The sequence below is a fragment of the Ictidomys tridecemlineatus genome, chromosome 7, assembly GCF_052094955.1.
Source record: "Ictidomys tridecemlineatus isolate mIctTri1 chromosome 7, mIctTri1.hap1, whole genome shotgun sequence".
Taxonomy (NCBI): Eukaryota; Metazoa; Chordata; class Mammalia; order Rodentia; family Sciuridae; genus Ictidomys; species Ictidomys tridecemlineatus.
In genome coordinates this window covers 141,438,053-141,455,700 of record NC_135483.1, presented here as the reverse complement: position 1 = coordinate 141,455,700, position 17,648 = coordinate 141,438,053, and the positions used below count along the sequence as shown (strand labels likewise).

Here is a 17,648-nt window from a genome sequence, read left to right as displayed (position 1 = left end):
TATTTCAAGTGCTAAATATCTGATATTTTTGTTGTTGGTTTTTTTTTTTTTGGCTACCTAAATTATTTGTTTATTCTGGAGTCAGCTTTTTTCTTTGAATTTCTATTTTTTATTTTGTTGTAGTAATTTTCTAAGACATCTCTGGTGACTGCTTGTTATTGTTTACATGTAAGAATGAAGAATCATGTTGACTATTTTAGGTAGCTGGCATGGATTTTCTCTGTTATATTGTGAAATAGATTTTTCTCTTATAGGACCCTTCCCTGAATAGGGAGACTTAATGGAAATCTCCAATAAATCTCCAATGACCAGCAGGATTACTTTAGGATAACTTTTTTTTTTCTTTTTCAGGATTACTTGAGGATAACTGCTATGATTTGGACCTGAAGTAACCCTCACAGGTCCATAAATTGAAAGTTTGGTCCCCAGGTAGGTGCTATTTGGAGGTGGTGGGAACTTTGAGAGGTGGGGCCTGGTGGGCATGCATGGGACCCCAGCCCTTTCCTCTTTTGCATTTTCCCATCCCAGCCATGGAGAAAGGACTTTTTCTCTGCAGTGTGCTTCTGCCATGTCATGCTGCCTCACCACAGTCCCATGATAAAGCCAGTCCTGGACCAGATCCTCAAACTGTGAACCAAAGTAAACCTATTTAAAAAAAATAAAAAAAGTTGATTATCTCAGGTATTTGTTATAATATTAGAAAGTAGATTAATATAAGAACTTTAAATAAATATAAATAAGTATGTTGGCATATGAATGTATATTCATGCTTATTTATATAAATAAGTATGTTGGCATATGAATGTGTAGTCATGCTTATCTATATATAAATATATATGGATATATTTTATATGTGCATATTCACATATTTATAAACAAACATATCTATTTTATATATGCATACTTGTATTTACTTACTTAGATATTTATTTCGTGGTTGGTTCAGCTTACATAGGTAAATTAGTATTGTTTTGCCTTGGACTTTTTTTTTTTTTTGGTCTCATCTTGTGAAGTTATAGACTATAGGGCCAATGAAAAAATGTGCAAGATCCTACCAGAGGTGACAAAAAAAATAAGTGTCAGGAATAGTACCTTGCTGGATATTTAAGTGAAAATTTTGCTGCAGCTTGAGAGACCTTTAAGGAAATAACCAGTTATGAAGAAGATAAAGATCAGGGAAAGAGTAGGAATTAGTAAAAGTCCTTTGATATTATGAAGGATACCAAAAATATCATGCTAACCTCTGAGGATTTATCAAAAATAGCAAGGGGAAAAACTATCCCCAGTAAGCATATTATGACTTACAGACTTTTAAGAGAAAGGAAGAGTGATGTCAGTGTGTATTCTGGGAATTAATCTCCAAGTGGAATGGCCATGACGTGGTAAGGCTCCTGTTGCCACAAACATGTCCAGACGTTGAAAGCGTGTTTGGGCACAGCACAGCTGGGGAAAGCCTCACAGTTTCAGTCTTTTCTTCTTCCATTCCATCTGTTCTCTGAAATGCAAAGTAATAGGAAGGAGAGTTCCTGCTCCTGATATGACTATGATACCCACCCTTAGGAAAGAGAAGGAGCTGTGTGTAGCCAGTTTGGGTTTTTTGCTTTGTTTTGTTCCAGCACGACCTTGTATGGCTCAGGTTGACCTTGAACTTTTGATCTCAATTGATTCTCCTGCTTCAGTTTCCTGAGTGGCTGGGACTACAGGTGTGCACCATTTTATACCTGGTCTTATACCATTTCTTGTTATTTGTTCATTTATTTATTTAGTCATTTAGTTTCTTCTAAAGAAAATGAACTCTGGAAACTGTTGTGCTTTCTATTGCTTTTCTATTGCTCCGTACAGCCACCATCTCCATCCTTAGCTGAGATGGAGGTTTTTGAGTTTAGAGGTAGAAGCTATCAGTAAATCAAACTGGTCATAAAACAGAACAGGACTTAGGGTCTCCAACGATGACATGCAAGCTAGAATGGCTGGAGAGAATTAGGAGCTGAAAGAAGGGACCATAGGACTGGCAGCCGAGATTTCAAGACATGTCCAATGAGAATTTTTTTAAAATACTATGGAACTCTGTAATGAAAGCCCCTTCTCCATATTTTCTACAAAAGTTCAGCAAATATAGACAGTTCACTAACCCTTTGATTTTGGTAGTCAATTGTTAGTGAAATAAGGCATAGAGAATGTGAAAACACACAGAGGCCAGCCTCTCAGCTGAAGGGATGAACCGTGTCAACTGCAGCTACAGCATAATTAGGAATTCTTCCTGAACATGAGCGAAGCCCTTAGGGAGGTTGCAGAGAATGTAACATGTTGAAAACATGCAGACTTTCCATAGCTGATGTAGAACATAAGTATGATACATGGAATATTTTTGAAGGGGCTCTGCATGCACACACATGTGCACATATACACTTCTCTTTTAAAGATAAAACTTTAGAGAAAAATGTCCCCAAATTACTTGCCCAAAACCTCACTTACCATATTTTGTCATAATGCATCTCATCCTCAGTTTTTCAAACTCTTTTCTGTTATTTTTGTGACATCCAAAGTCTAAATAAGGGACTGGGGCTGTAGTAGAGTATTTGCCTAGCATGCATGAGGCACTGGATTCAATCCTCAGCACCACCTAAAACCAACAAAACAAATAGATAAAGTTCTTTTTTAATTTTTTTAGTTGTAGATGGACACAACACCTTTGTTTTATTTATTTATTTATTTGGTGCTGAGGATCGGACCTAGCACCACATGCATGCAAGGCAAGTGCTCAACCACTGAGCCACAACCTCAGCCCTTAAATAAAGTTTTTTTTTTTAAATAAAAGCCTACTTTAATCTGTTTAAAAAACAAATTTAAATAAGTGACTTGTCCTTTTACTGAATACATTTTGGAGGAATAAAACAAAAAAGCCTAAGTAATCTCATCATGGGGGCAGAAAGACAGGTAGACAGTGCAACCCCTCCAAGGTAAGAACATAGGCTTTGGAGTCAGATAAACTGGGCATGAAGTTTCAACTCTGCTGTTATCTAAGCTGGTGATATTAGACAAAAAAAAGCCCTTTCTCTCAGTGTTTCCTGGCCAAAAAAGAGTAAGACTATTCATTTCTTAGGTGTTAAGAATAAAATATAGTGGATGTATAACCAGCACCGAGTGGATGTTCAATAAATGGCATAGATGACAGGCTAAAAGCATTGATTATTGAATCAATACAGCCCAGAAGATTCTCTGCCAAGGTCAATATTCAGAAAACTTTGTATTTGAAACTCTGTATTCCTTCCTTATTCTTGCTTTTCTTCTAATTAGAACAAAAACACAGACTGCTCTTTTCTTCCCAGCAAGCATCTCTTGGTACTCAAAAGAGTTCCATACCCTGCATTATAAACTTTATTGAGTTGCTCCAACAATGTGTAGTTCTGGTACATAAATGAATTTTGTACATCATCTGGGACACACCTGCATATCTCAGTTGCTTCATGCTGTCCCCCACTCACAACTGTGTCAATGTTGACTTAATGTTATTCATTTGCTTATGTTATTATTGAAAACGAATCCTTAATTAAAACAGCCCAGTGTCACCCGGCTCATGTAGAGTGCCACAAGCAATAATCCCTAATTTAATGTATACTTGGGTTCATACCTGCAATTTAATTTCTGAAGCCAGAAATATGAAGGGATTTTATAATGGCTTGTGAGTATTAGGTGGGGAAGATTAGGACCACTAATGAAGAGCTACTGTCTTAGGAGAAGCCTCATCACCATGCATAATTGTTTCCAGGCTACTTGGAATGAACATGGAAATGAACCCCGGGCTGGCTTGAACTTGGTGTGACATCTCAGAATGTCTGCCTTGGTTATACTTGGAGTTGGTTTCTGGTTTACTCTTCCATTTTAGAACATGTTATCCATTTGTAAGAAGTACAAGTCTTTTATTCTATTTCCATCTCTCCTCTCTTTCAACCAGCCATTGGAAATGCTATCTATTCTACTGCCAATAATTTTTTAGGTTGTGCTTTTACATAAATCTAGTGGTATCTGGGTTCTACTATTGCAGCAGACACTTTGCACAATTGGTGCATGGCAAGTTTGGGGTACAAAGGATAAACTCCTGTCAGACTGAACACCCAAATTTCCCCTGCATTCCAAGCCAATTTCAGTGACTTCGAGATCCCATGTAAGTTTCTCTCCTTTTCCACGCTTTGGTAATTGGGCTGGCTGAAGACTCTCAGGCGTCCTTGAATGTTCTAAAGTGCCCTTCACCGTGGCCTCTCATTATAGCAGAGAGGCAGGAAAGGCACTGGTACTTCTTGAGAGCCACCACTCTGTGTGCCAGGCACTTTATATACTTTAACTCATTTAGTCCTCCCTGCAGCCTATTACACAGAGACGGACTGTACTTCCATTGGCAGATGTGGAAATTGAACTTCCAGGAGGTTAAATAGGTCTGCCCAAGTTCTCAGCTGAGGTCTATCACCCACCGTGACATTGGCTGTGCCACACAGAACGGCTCCACTGAGGGACCTCTGCATTGGTGGCAGCCACTGCAGAGAAGGTGGCCCTCTTCCTAATACACACAAAGATGACACTATGCTGCAGTGGCCCTAAGAAAAACCCAGATCTGTCTGATGTTCAAGGCTGTTATCTTTCTTCCAGTCAGTGCTGCTTCCCCCAGGACCGCTGGGTTCGAACCAGGAGAAGCACTTTAAACACCCAGCAGCACGAGCCAGAAAAAAACTGCGGCCAAACAAGAGCAGAAGATGGTCCACCACTCCCATTAGATGCTACCTCGCTGTAGTAGATGGTTTTGTGACAATGGTGGTGATTTCCCTCCCCTGTATCTACAATGGGATTGATAACACATCAAGGAACAGAATTATTTCTCCACCCTCTGACCCTTGGCTGGGCCCTTGGTACACGGTGGCCAGCAGAGTGCTGCGGAAATGCTGAGCCCTTGAGAGCTCCTGCAGATCCATTTGCTTCCTGGGAACCTTCCAGGCCAACAAATAAATAAGCACAGGAAAGCCTCACTAGAGAATGAGAGACTACCTGGAGCAGAGATGAACCAGGTAGAGGCCATCCCAGGTCAACCAACCACAGATGCATGACTGAGCTCAGCCCTGATGTGCCAAGTCTGGCTGATTGGAAGAACTGTCCGGTTGACCCATGACCTAACTCAAGGTTGTTTTAAGGCATTGAATTCTGCAGTAATTTATTACACAGTGTCATGTTTAAATTTATGTGTCAACCTGGAGGGTGTTTTTGGATGAGATCAACACTTACAATGGTGAATTTGGGGTAAAAGAGACTGCCCTCCAAATTTAGGCAGGCCTTATCTAATCAGTTGAAGTCAACTAAATAATAGAACAAAAAGAACAGCTACCCCCAGCAAGAGGCAATTCTCCAGCAGACTGCCTTGGACTTCATCTGTACCATCAGCTCCCTGGGGTCTCCACTTGTGGGTGTTTACACTGAACCTGCACCATTGGCCCTCCTGAGTCTTGAACCTCCTACTTCACTCTGTAGATTCGTACTAGCCAGCCCCCATAATTGTGTGAGCCAATTTCTTATAATAAATTTTTGGGTATCTTTGAAGAAGATACACTATAAAGAACTGATTCATTCTATTGCTCTTTGTCTAGAGAATCCTAATACACACAGCAAATGATAGAATTGCTAATAAAGTTGACCTCTGTACCGAGTTAACCGTTTCTGTCCCCAACCCCCTAGCTGCTGAGCCTCCTGACCTTGAGCCCTTCTGCCTGCTATGGAGATGGATCAGTCTGTTTCTCTGTCCCAAAATACCCACACACCTACCTGGAGCTATGGATTTGCCTCCATTCCTGCCAGATACCTGATGTTATCACCTGGAGACTCTTGCCACCTACCCTGGCCAAGGCAATGGATGGGAACCTGACCGGGGTCTTCTGGTTCCCTTTTAGATTCAGGTGCTGCAGAAACCTGTTCTGAAGAATTCGATGGGACTTTTGCTCTGAGTTTTCTCCTGTGTTGGTCTTCCTATTGGATAATTCCACTACTCCCACCCTTCCCTGATGGGAAGTGACCAAACCCTCCTAGAGAGGACTGCAGGGAGGGGATTAGGGTGGCATCAGGCAGCTCTCACATGCCCTGGCCGTCTCTTCTTTCTCAAGTCTGGAGAGGAAAGCCAGTGCCCGTGAAGTCACAGTGCCATGGGCTTACTTCCCTTTATGGAAGGGCCTGGTCCCAATCTTTCCAAATATGATTTGTCCCAGGAACTACTTCCTGGGGCAGCATCCTTGACTTTCCCTGGCTGCCTAACACGTGCAAAGGAGCCCATGCAAGGCAGGCACTTTTCCTATTCCCATGCCTTGTTCTCCTGGGGCAGTAACGATCCCTCCACTCCTTCCATCCTGTAATATCAAACTACAGGCAACAGGAGTCCGAACCACCCGCACCAGGGCAGTAAAGATGGGTCAAGGTTCTGGAGCCGTGCCTGGACTGTGGGTAGCCGTATCTTGGTAGAGGGCACACTAGCAAATGAAGCCTTCCTGCTTCCTGCTTGGATACCTCGTTTTGGAAGTTGAAAATCCAAGATCAGAGTTCCCCATCTTCTGTCCAGGTTTTGGTGAGGGCTTCATGGTGGATGGCATTATGGCAAGAACACATGTGAGAGGGAGAGATGAGGTGACATGGTGAGTCAGGAGACAGAAGGCCATAGAGTGAGGAAGGCCTAGGCTTGCTTTTTTGCAACAATTCATTCATTTCTTTCTCTTTTTTTTACCCAGGGGTGCTTAACCACTGAGCCACATCCCCAGCTCTTTTTTTTTTTTTTAAACTTTTATTTTGTAAGTTGCTTAGGGCCTCGCTAAGTTGCTGAGACTGACTTTGATCTTCCTGCCTCAGCCTCCCAAGCTACTGGGATTATAGTCATACACCACAATACCTGGTCTAACAACTTATTCTTACAGGAAGTAACTGGGGTCGCACAAGAACTACGTTTACTCATTTTGGAGCAGCACCTGCATGACCCAGTTACCTTGCACCAATCCCACCTGTTAAAAGTTCCACTCCCTCCCAACACTGCCACACTAAGGACCAAGCCTCTAGCACATGAACCTTTGGGGGACACACTCAGACCATATCCAACCATAGCACCTGAATACTGGGCCTCGGGTCTCCTAGTCATGGCTTCTTCCAGCAGCTGTGCCATACACTGGCAGCTTTGGTCCCCAAGGAGATGACACTGGTTATGGTGGGCTATGGCAAATGTAGCCCATAGAACAGTGCAGCCACCATGGAGGACAGTTTGGCAGAATCTCAAAAAAATTAAACATACATATAATTATCATCAATCCTGCTTCCAGGCATACATCCAAGAGATTAAAAAGCTGGGACTCGAACAGATATTTGAATGCCCATGTTTATAGATCAGCATTTTCACAGTAGCCAAAACATCCTTGAATGGACCAGTGGATAAACAAAATATAAAATGTATTTTAAATGGAATATTATTCAGCCTTAAAGAGGAAGAAAATCCTGATACATACTACTGCATGGATGAACTTGAGAACATGCTAAATGAAACAACTCAGAGACAAAAGGACACATATTGAGTGATTCCATTTATATGTAGTACCTAACAGGCAAACTCATAGATGTGAATGTAGAGTGGATATTGCTAGAAGATAGATGGAGGGGACATAGGGAATTATTGTTTAATGAGTACAGAATTTCAGTCTGGGATATGGAAAAGTTTTGGAGACAGAATGTGGCAATATTGCACAACAAAGTGAATGTACTTCTGGAGCAACCTGGTCTCAGTGTGTAAGAACTGGTCCAAGGTGCCAGGAGACTGAAAAAAGAGGCAGAAAAATCTAGAACTGTGGAGTGTAATTTATTAGGGGACTTTCTGAGAGGAGCATGGTCCTGGGCAGCAGCAACTGTGGGTCCCCGCAGTTTGGGTCAGAAGTGACTTCATCCTAACCGGAATGGGCCTGGTTTATCTTAAGCTAGTATCAAAGAGTCAGGCACATTCCTGGTGCCAGGGTCCAGTTGTAAAGCTCCACATACCACTCTAATGGTTTTGTCTATTTATAGTGTGCTGGGAAACTATGCAGGAAAAACCAACTAGGGCTGTCACAACTCAAGATGGCTGCGGCCCTGTCAAGCTAAATCCAGAGAGTACTTAATGCCTCTGAATTGTTCCTTCAGAGAAGATTGAAATTTTATGTTATGTATATTTTACTGCAATAAAAAATTTAAAAGTGGCCAAGTATAGAGTTAAGAAAAAGGGGGTTTTCTACCATGGATATCTGTGTCTGCTTTTTAATGTTACCCACAACTTCCTGCGTCCTACTGGTAAACCTACATAATAGTCAAGGCCTTCTGGTTAACACTTAACCTGTATCATACCATTGTGGTTGTTTTAGTCAGGTTTTTTTCTTTTCTTTTCTTTTCTTTTTTTCATTTCTGTGACCAAAAGACCTGACAAGAACAATTTTAGAGGAGGAAAAGTTTATCTGGGGGCTCACAGTTTCAGAGATCTCAGTGCGTAGACAGCTGGCTCCATTCCTAGGGGCTCGAGGTGAGGAACATCATGGCAGAAGTATGTGGTGGAGCAAGGCAGGTCAGGACAGGGCCACCAAGAATCAGAGAGAGAGAACTTCACCCTTCAGGGACTAAATATGCACCACAAATACACGCCCCCAGGGACCCACCTCCTCCAGCCTCACCCACCTGCCAACAGTTACCAGTTAATCCCATCTGGGGATAAATGCACTGATTGGATAAGGCTCTCACAACCCAGTCATTTCACCTCTAAATCTTCTTGCATTTTACAACACATGAGCTTTTTGGGAACACCTCATCTCTAAACCATAACAGCGGTAAAAACAGAACAGAGGCCCTGGCCTCCAAGGGCTCACCAGCAAAAGTGCAGCTCTTTTCTGTAAGCATTCCCCTCTCTCCACACCGCTCTTAGGAAAAAGATGAAGCTCTCGTTTACTCTTCCTATCTCACCAGTATGTCTCGGAGCAACTCACCCTGAAGCAACTCACCTGTGTTCCCTTTCAGCCTCAGTGAGCTTTCTATCCCTCACTGCCAATGTTCTTTCCTGCTTAGAACACATCCTCCTCCCCTCTGCTTAAAATTCACATCCTTCAGAGTTCAGCTCAACTGTCACTTCCATAGGCAACATTTCCTCACCTCAGATCAAGCTAAATTCCCCTGTCACATACTCTTAACACCATATTCTTCCCCTTCTTTTGATTAAACTTCTGTCCACCCCCCCACCCACTGGATGATGATATACTGGAGAATAGGGACCTTCTCAGTTTTCTCATCATTGAACCATATATCTGTAATGGGTGCAGCACTTACTCAGTAAGCACCTTGTATCAGTCAGCTTTCTGTTACTATAACAAAATACCTGAGATAAACAAACTTTTAAGAGAGAAAGATTTATTTTGGCTTATGGGTTTTGAGGTTTCAGTTCATGATTGGTGGGCCACATTCCTTCTGGCCCGAGGCAAGGCAGATCACCATGATTGTGTGGCAGAGGAAGCTGCATGCCTCATGGCTGCTGGGAAGCAGAGAGAAAGAGAATGGCTTAGGGTTCCCATGTTCCCTTCAAGGCCATGTCCCCAATGACCTAATTTTCTTCTACTAAGTCCCAATTCCTAGTAGCACCACAGTTGGGGACCAAGACTTCAACACATGAGATTTGGGGGGGGACAGTCACCTAAATGTACACCTCAATCATTATTTCATAATGAATCCAGGAGTGAGAGAATGCAAAATGATGAATAATACCTAAGTTAAAGGTTCTTCTCCAGTTTAAAAGTAAAGGATGCAGTGACCTGTTCAACACTACACTCTTCTATGTAAGGCAAATTGAGATTAGTCAGAAGCAAGAGATGGAATGCATTTTAGATTGACAGTAAAAGGAAAGCTATTCAAGGTAGCAGTGTTTTTTTTTCTTACTGTACTGCATATTCTATGCTGATTTTTTAAAATTATTATTAGAATCGCAGTTTGAAACTAGAATGACACTTCTTTTAATTTTCTCACACTGGTAGTCATTGATCTGCATTCATATCTTAAGAGGAAATGCCATTGAATTCAGGAGAAGTATATTTAACCTGCATGGTATTCAAAAATTACTGGAAAAGCTTAGCTCCCGTACACTGTGCCGGTGACCTTGCTAAGTAGGTATGTTAAACACTTAAATGTATAATTTTCTTTGGGCGCTTTCGGTAAAAACATTCTTTCTTCTTTTTCACGTCTTCCAGCAAACCTCATTATCCTTCTTGTGACCCTGCAGGCATCTCATTTTCTTTTGGCGTGTTTGCAAGTTTTAAAATATTAACTGCATCTCCTGCCTCAGGAAGGGTTGCTTGGCTACTACTCTACATTTTTAGAATGTGAATTCTTTTACTTCACCATCGCTACCTTGAATAAAGTAGTTTAATGCATTTTCATAGAAGCCAGACATAATTAAAATCGCTTATCTTTATTAAGTACAGTAATCATTCTCATTTGGAAGACCAAGGGGAATATACACGGGAGAATATGTATTAGTTTTGAATACTGTTGAAAGTAAATTAAAGTAAGGTCACAAGGTGTCAGTCACCATGGAATTGGTGGAAGGTGCTGCTGTATGTGGGATACCAGCTTTTAAGAAAGGTAGAAATAAAGAAGAGTAAAATAAGAGCAAGGATGTCCAAGAAATGGGCTATTCGTTTTGTTTGTCATCTTTGTAAACTAGAAACACATAATGGTAAAACTCTGAAGCTGATTGAAGTCTAATGCTGAACAAAAATGATCTCAACAAAATGTGTTCTGACTTTATTTTTTTTTTTTTATTATTCTTGTGTAGTAAATCCCAGGATTGTACTTGCCTCTGGGTAGAAGGGATCATACTGCACAAAACACCCCTGCTCCTGGGGACTTTGAATGTTATGTAAATGAGCACTGAAAGGCATTTGTCTGCTCTAGCAGTTCTCAAGGTGGGCTTTCACTGTGGGATGTTAAAAGAGATTCCAAAGGGGCTGGGGTTGTAGCACAGTGGTAGAGTGCTTAACTAGCAGGTGTGAGGCCCTGGGTTCGATTCCCCTAAATAAAAATAAATAAAAATAAAGGTCCAGCCACAACTAAAATAATAAAAATATATATAAAAAAGAGAGACTCCAAAAGGACTTCTCAGGGCCTTTAAAATAGTAATAAATACTTAGAGTTCTAAGAATGGGGCCTATTATTAAGTGGTTCCCAAATTCATTCAAAGATCACATCTTTGGTGTCTTTGTTTGTTGTTGTTTTTACTTTGAAGTTGTGCTTCTGTTTTTGGAGAAACCACAAGTGAACTTGTGAATCTAGTATAGACTGGAACTTGCTCTGGAAAAGGCTGACATTAAAAAATAGAGGCATGTCTAGAATTTAAAGAATTTTAGAAATCTCTTCATGAAATATTCACTAAGGGCTTAAATCACTGAGAAATGGCATGAGTACACCCCATACCAGTAGCTCTATAATCCCAAGGCTCTTTACAGCAGCAAAATTTCTAATAGCCCCAAAGTGAAACAGTCACCCAATGTTCATCAGATCATGAATGGACAAAATGTGGTGTTTATTTCATTAGAAGGAATGAAATACTGATACAAGCTACAACCTGGAAGAACTTTGAAAACACTATCAAATGAAAGAAAAGATACAAAAGGCCCCATATTGTATGATTCATTGATTGGAAATGTCCAGAGTAAATTCACAGATACAGAAAAGCACATTAGTGGTTGCCAGGGATTGGAAGAAGAGGAGAATAAGGAATGATTGCTAATGAGTATGAGATGTCTTTCAGGGATGAAAATCTGGAGGTAGACAGGAATGATTATCTTATAGTCTTGTTAATATGCTAAAAAAAATACCACTGGACTGTGCACTTTCAAAAATTTTTATATTTCAATTAATAAATAATACTGGTTAGGGGTGTAGCTCAGTGGTAGAGTTTATGCTTAGTATGTGTGAGGCCCTGGGTTCCATTCTTAGCACCAGAAGAAAAAAAAAAAAGAAAAGAAAAAAAGAGAAATCCAGCACGCTACCATAATACATGTTTATCTTTCATATTTTAGGAAAAGAAAACAACACAACTATTTCTTGTCAACAAGTATATTTAATGAAGGTACTAGAGGTTATTTACAGAAGATATACATACATACAATTCCTACACATTAAATGTAGTCTTATTGTGAAAACAGAAAAAAAATGTACTCCAAAATTACATACTAAATAAAATAAATAAAAAGTAATTATTTGGCACAATATCTATTATGTAGCAAATAAATAATTCTATACCATTGATTGGATGAACTATTTACAATCTATTTGAAAGTGCAAAACAATTGTTGAAAATTAAGATATTTGTAATAACATTTAAATCCAGAAAATATGTTATTTTTTTTTAAATCAGTAACAATAAATTTGTAGCTGAAAGGTTGTTTGTTTTTTAATGCCCAGGAAAATATTTTAATTTTGAAAAACATTTTGTGCATATTGTGCTCTTCGGAAATGTTATTTTTATCTTAACGCTGGCAATTTTAAGAACCTTGGTGTTACTGAGTTGGAATTCTTATATAAGTAATCCTGATTTGTAAATTTAAAAAAGATACATTGTAAACATAAATATCATTCTATCTATCATTCAGAAATTACAGACCAGTCCTCTCTAAATTACATAAGTAGCCATAATGTTTTATAGTAGTGTGGTCAGGTTCTGTTCCTTAAGAGGTAAGATCATGTGGATGGAAGAATACAACCTAGCATGTGGGACTTTAACAGATTCCTTAACACTTTGCCCAAACCCCATACTCCAAATCAAGATACTGAATTAAAAAGGATGAAACTACATCACCACTGATGTGTCCAAATGGATCCCATTGGTAGCACATTTTGCACTGTAAACATTCTCAGAAGAAACGTCAGGAGCTTGAGATTCCCCTTGATAGCGGTGTTTCTACTGAGCTCTTCATTTGGGTCTTATGAAGATGGCACAACTGGAAATGAAACAGGGTGACTACACTGGGGGTTTCTAAGCTAGTGTGTGTAAGCTTTATGCAAGTCAAATCATTTCTTCTCTTCTCATGTAGTCAGTAAGCTGAATGCAGCCCTGAGATGTCTCAGGATGTGATTTTGCTTGTTTTGTAGAATTCTCTAGTGGTGATACAGTCAATGGTAGCATAAAAGGCATTTTTTGAAAGATTGTGGACTGGAGACAAATCATTGCTTGGGGCACTTTAGATGTCTATGGCCTACGGGGCTCTAATCGGTGTGACATCTGTGATAAAGTTCTCTGGTTGTCAATCACATTTAATTGCCGGACATAACTCCGGACATCCTGATGGTTCTTATTAGCTTGCGCTGCATCAGGATCTGTTGGAAGAAGAGGAGAAGAATTGGCATTGCAAAATATATGCATATAGATACAGCTTTATTTTCCCCATTGACTTATTACACTTATCACAGATTCCTGGGTTCTGTCAAGACCTTTCAACATACCACATTCACCGGAATATTTTTACTTGCTTGTTCCATCTCCTCTCTTCTATCCTCCAATCTTCTTTTCTTCCCTGGAATCATCTCTTTTGATCATTTCCCTTTGTATTGCATATTGTTTTTTTAAAAAAAGAAGAAAGGGCACAAAAAAGCAGGGGGAGGGGGAGCATCTGTCTGATAGCCCCTGCTGACAGATGAAAACTGTTTCCCCTAACCACCCCACCTCTGTGTCTCACTCTGTCTCTTCCTCTTTTGATCCAGATGAGGGTTAATGTCAAAAGACAATTTTATTAGCTCATCGCAAAAGTACTTTACCACCTGGACCAAACTGAAGGAAGCCAGAGAGATTATCAGGTCATGACTGTCCCCTTCACTTGCAGGCAGTACACAGCAATGCTATGCAGATTTTGTTCTTACAAAGTGTCCAGCTTCATAGAAAACCACAACTTATGACTTCTACCAGACTTTCAATTCTGAGGCTGCTTGTTCTGAAAACCCAGTTACCACTCTATTGTGATCCAAGCATGTGAGCTTCTGGGCTATCAAAGAGGTTAACTGATTTCATTCAAACCAGAGTGGGAAGGAAACCCCATGCCTACAGCCCTGTGCAGACATTATATGAGAATGAGGAAGGCCACACTTGATAATGCTGAACTAGAAGCACAGGTCCCTTGGGAAGTGACTACTAAGCTCCCAAATATCGCTTCCCTGTGGGAATCTGTGCCCAGAGTTGCTAGATCTTTCTTTTCTTTGTCTTTCTTTCTTTCTTTTTTTTTTTTATGAACAGGAAATCTGAATTTTTTTCCATGAGAATTCCTTCAATTCTTAAATGGTGACATTTCAAAATGAAAGGGGAAAATGCTATTTTGATCCAACACCTCTGCTGTGGTCCATGAGCTACCTCCTTCCCATGGCTTGAGGACTTTGGTCTAGTTGGACACTGAGAGTGGTCAAATAGGAGTCTGAACTGCTGGCCAGGGGTCTGTCCCCACCATAGTACACTACTTTCTGCAGCCCAGTTGCTCCTGTTAATCTACCCACCATTCCCCAAGACAATTAGAATGCCATCTGCATATGGAGTGAAGGGGAGTATTGCAGGTCTGAACACAGAAAAGCAGAGAGAAGATACAAAGGCCCCTACCCGCTGTAAGAAGAAACTCATCAGTATAATTATCACATATAAATAATACCACAGTGAACTGCAGAACACATTGTGCTTAATTTCCTCCGCTTCTCACTGGCAGTGTACTCTACATGTACAATATACTGTAATTACATTGTACATATTCCCACAATGTTTATGAATCTATTCCTATAGCTTTATCTATAGATTGTTGACTTCAGAGCTGAGCAGCTGTTGTTTACCAGCAGTCACTGATAACTTCAACAAATGCAGTGGAGAGTTTTTAAAAAAATAATTTCCTTCCACTTCTCTCAGAGAAGACATAGGAGAATGTAGAATTTATTTCCAAAGGGGCTCATGTAACAAAGCAGATTCTATCATGGTTCTTCTTTGGTTCTTAAACCTCACTGAGAACCTGTGAAGATCATGAACCCTCTCAGGCAAACAGGAGTTTGCATATAATTTTAGGAATTTCCTGGACCCCTGAAGGATCATGGATTCTAGATGATAAGCCCCTCCTCTACGTGGTATTTCTCATCTAGTCTCATTTCACTTGCACAACTGCTTTAAGACTGTGTTTTTATACATAGTGAATCAGTACAGGCAAAGATAGGAGGCATTTTAAACCTGGTAGAATCCACATAGGAATAGTAGATGATATGCAAGACCAGTTTCATTTTGGAAGTCAGAGAAGGCACAATCATTTGAATTAACTTTTTTCAAGGTCTAATATCTCCCATTATCAAAATTACTTGCCCCAGATTTTCCCCCACTGAACACCAAAAAAAATGGCATCCCATGTTGCCAAACTCTGGCTTTGGACCAACTCTGTACTGCAAAGAACTAGAAGGTTCTTGCTTTATTAAACTTTCTGTTTAATAAAGCAAGAACTTTCTAGTCTCTTGGCATTATGCCTATGGGAGAGAATGGTTCTGGTAAGCTTATAGTCAGACCCACATCATCTTATCATATTGTATTAACAAGCCAAATTTCTTCAAATGACTCATACAATAACGTTAGCAAAAAACTTCACAGGGTCCACCTCCTTACTCCCAAACAAGATTGAGGGGGCCAAAGCTTCGCCCCCTCACCCAAAACACCAATCCAGAGGAGACCGCAGCACTGGTGCTACGATACAACTCAGCTCCTGACAGATTACAATTGTCACATATCATTAGTGATATTTTTATGCATACGAAAGCATGGCATTATACCAATTCTTGTGATACATGTTCACATTTTCAAAGAGCACCTCAAATTCCCTCCGATACTCCAAATAAAAAATCCTGCCAGGGGACTTTTTACAAAAGTGCTATAAACATGAATGTATTCTTGCAACACCCTGAGAAACAATAAATAATATCTTCCCCAGTTTATAAATGAAAGAATTGAGTCATCAAGGGTTGATGTTGCTGTGAGTTTCTCAACATCAAGCAATGAGTCACACAGAGAGCTGGTTGGAGGCACTTTGTTGGCTACTGTGTCCTAGTTGTTTCTAGCCATACTGGAAAAAAGCAAGTTGATTCTCTTTAAATCCATTCACAACATAGTATTCCTTTGGTTGTTTTCTAGTTTTACAACAATGTAAATATATTTTTTTTAGTTTTACAACAGCAGAACAAAGACCTTCAACCCAAAGCCCAAGTTGCAAGGAATTCATGGTCCAAAGTGCCTCTGACACAATCAGACACTGTCCAGACTACTACAGTGTCTCAGTGGGCTCATTAAAAAGGACTTAATCACCAAGATCTCCATTGTGGCGTGTAGCAGCACTGAACTTACTGAAGGGCTGGCTCCTGTAGTACCTCACTGTTCTGGCAGTGTTTGCAATCATTCGCTAAGAGGAAAAAAACAGAAAAAGAAAAAAGAAGACAGAAATGCAAGTCAGCTTAGTGTTTAATCCAAAAAGGAAAACAAACCATTATTTATTTTGTCTATGCTTGGTATCATCAGAAACAGGATGTTCTAAGACGTCGACTATCTGAAGAGCTTGTTGATGTATAACGTTCGTTTTTAATGACTTTAAAGGGCACCCATATTCTGAGGCACTGGGCATTTTCAGGTAAGGAATATTAATAGCCTAACTCCGTTCTCATTGTTTGCTTCTTCCCTACAATGTAAAAGCATTCCTGAGACTGTAAATTAATGCTCAGAAATAGTTTTCATCATCTTAACAATGGCCAATGTGAATTTGTAAGAGAACTATCCCAGATTTGAAAGAGGATTAGTTTGTTAAGTTTCTCATAGTAAATAGGCTTCAGTAATGAAGTATTAGATTATATGCACTGAATGGTAAGTTCAAGTATTCTCCATATATATTTTTTTAATTAGTTGTTGATGGACTTTATTTATTTATTTATTTACATGTGGTGCTGAGAATCGAACCCAGTGCCTTGTACATGCTAAGCAAGCGTTCTATCACTGAGCCACAACCCCAGCCCTCTCCATATAAATTTTTGTCACATACTGTGCATTCTGACCTTCCTAGTATTCCAGCAAAACTATATATTTCAATGTTAATCCTGATTGTCTTACTTTCTTCTTTCTTTGCTTTTACTTTCTTTCTAATCATAACACAAACATATGCATGCTTTAGGAAACCAGAAAAATATCAGGACAAAGTAAAAAACATTTAGAATATTACTTCACAGAGTAAACTCATTAATATTTTGGTACATTTACTTCCAGCATTTCAGAAATGAATATGTAAAATCACATTTAGAAAATTAAAGTCATACTGTGTATACATACATTATTTTGGCTTGAATTTTCTACATTGCATTGTGATCATTTTCCATGTTATTTTCATTTCAAAACATTTTTTAAATGAGCATGCATTCCATCAAATGGACCGATCATAACATATTTAAACTTTGTTAATTTTGTCATCAAGTGATCTTAATTTCTTTGTAGAGTTTGGTTTGCAACAAAGAATAAAAAGGAGTCTTTATGCTGAAGTCAATTAAACAAAAGGGGGAAAAATGAAAATGAAGGACAGAAACAGAGAATCCTC

General features: G+C 39.6%; 1 protein-coding gene across 14 annotated transcripts in view; it reads right to left on the bottom strand.

Moving 5' to 3' along the window:
* Positions 1-13,147: 13,147 nt before the first annotated feature.
* Positions 13,148-17,648, bottom strand: part of Rapgef4 (Rap guanine nucleotide exchange factor 4) — a 283,143-nt gene continuing 278,642 nt past the window's right edge. For all 14 annotated transcript variants that reach the window (XM_005324601.5, XM_078017600.1, XM_078017601.1 and 11 more), the window contains 2 exons: positions 16,418-16,472; positions 13,148-13,389 (listed from right to left, as the gene is read on the bottom strand). In XM_005324601.5, coding sequence (XP_005324658.2) covers positions 13,262-13,389; positions 16,418-16,472 — 183 coding nt within the window. In that variant the 3' untranslated portion in view covers positions 13,148-13,261. The remainder of the gene's footprint in view (positions 13,390-16,417; positions 16,473-17,648) is intronic.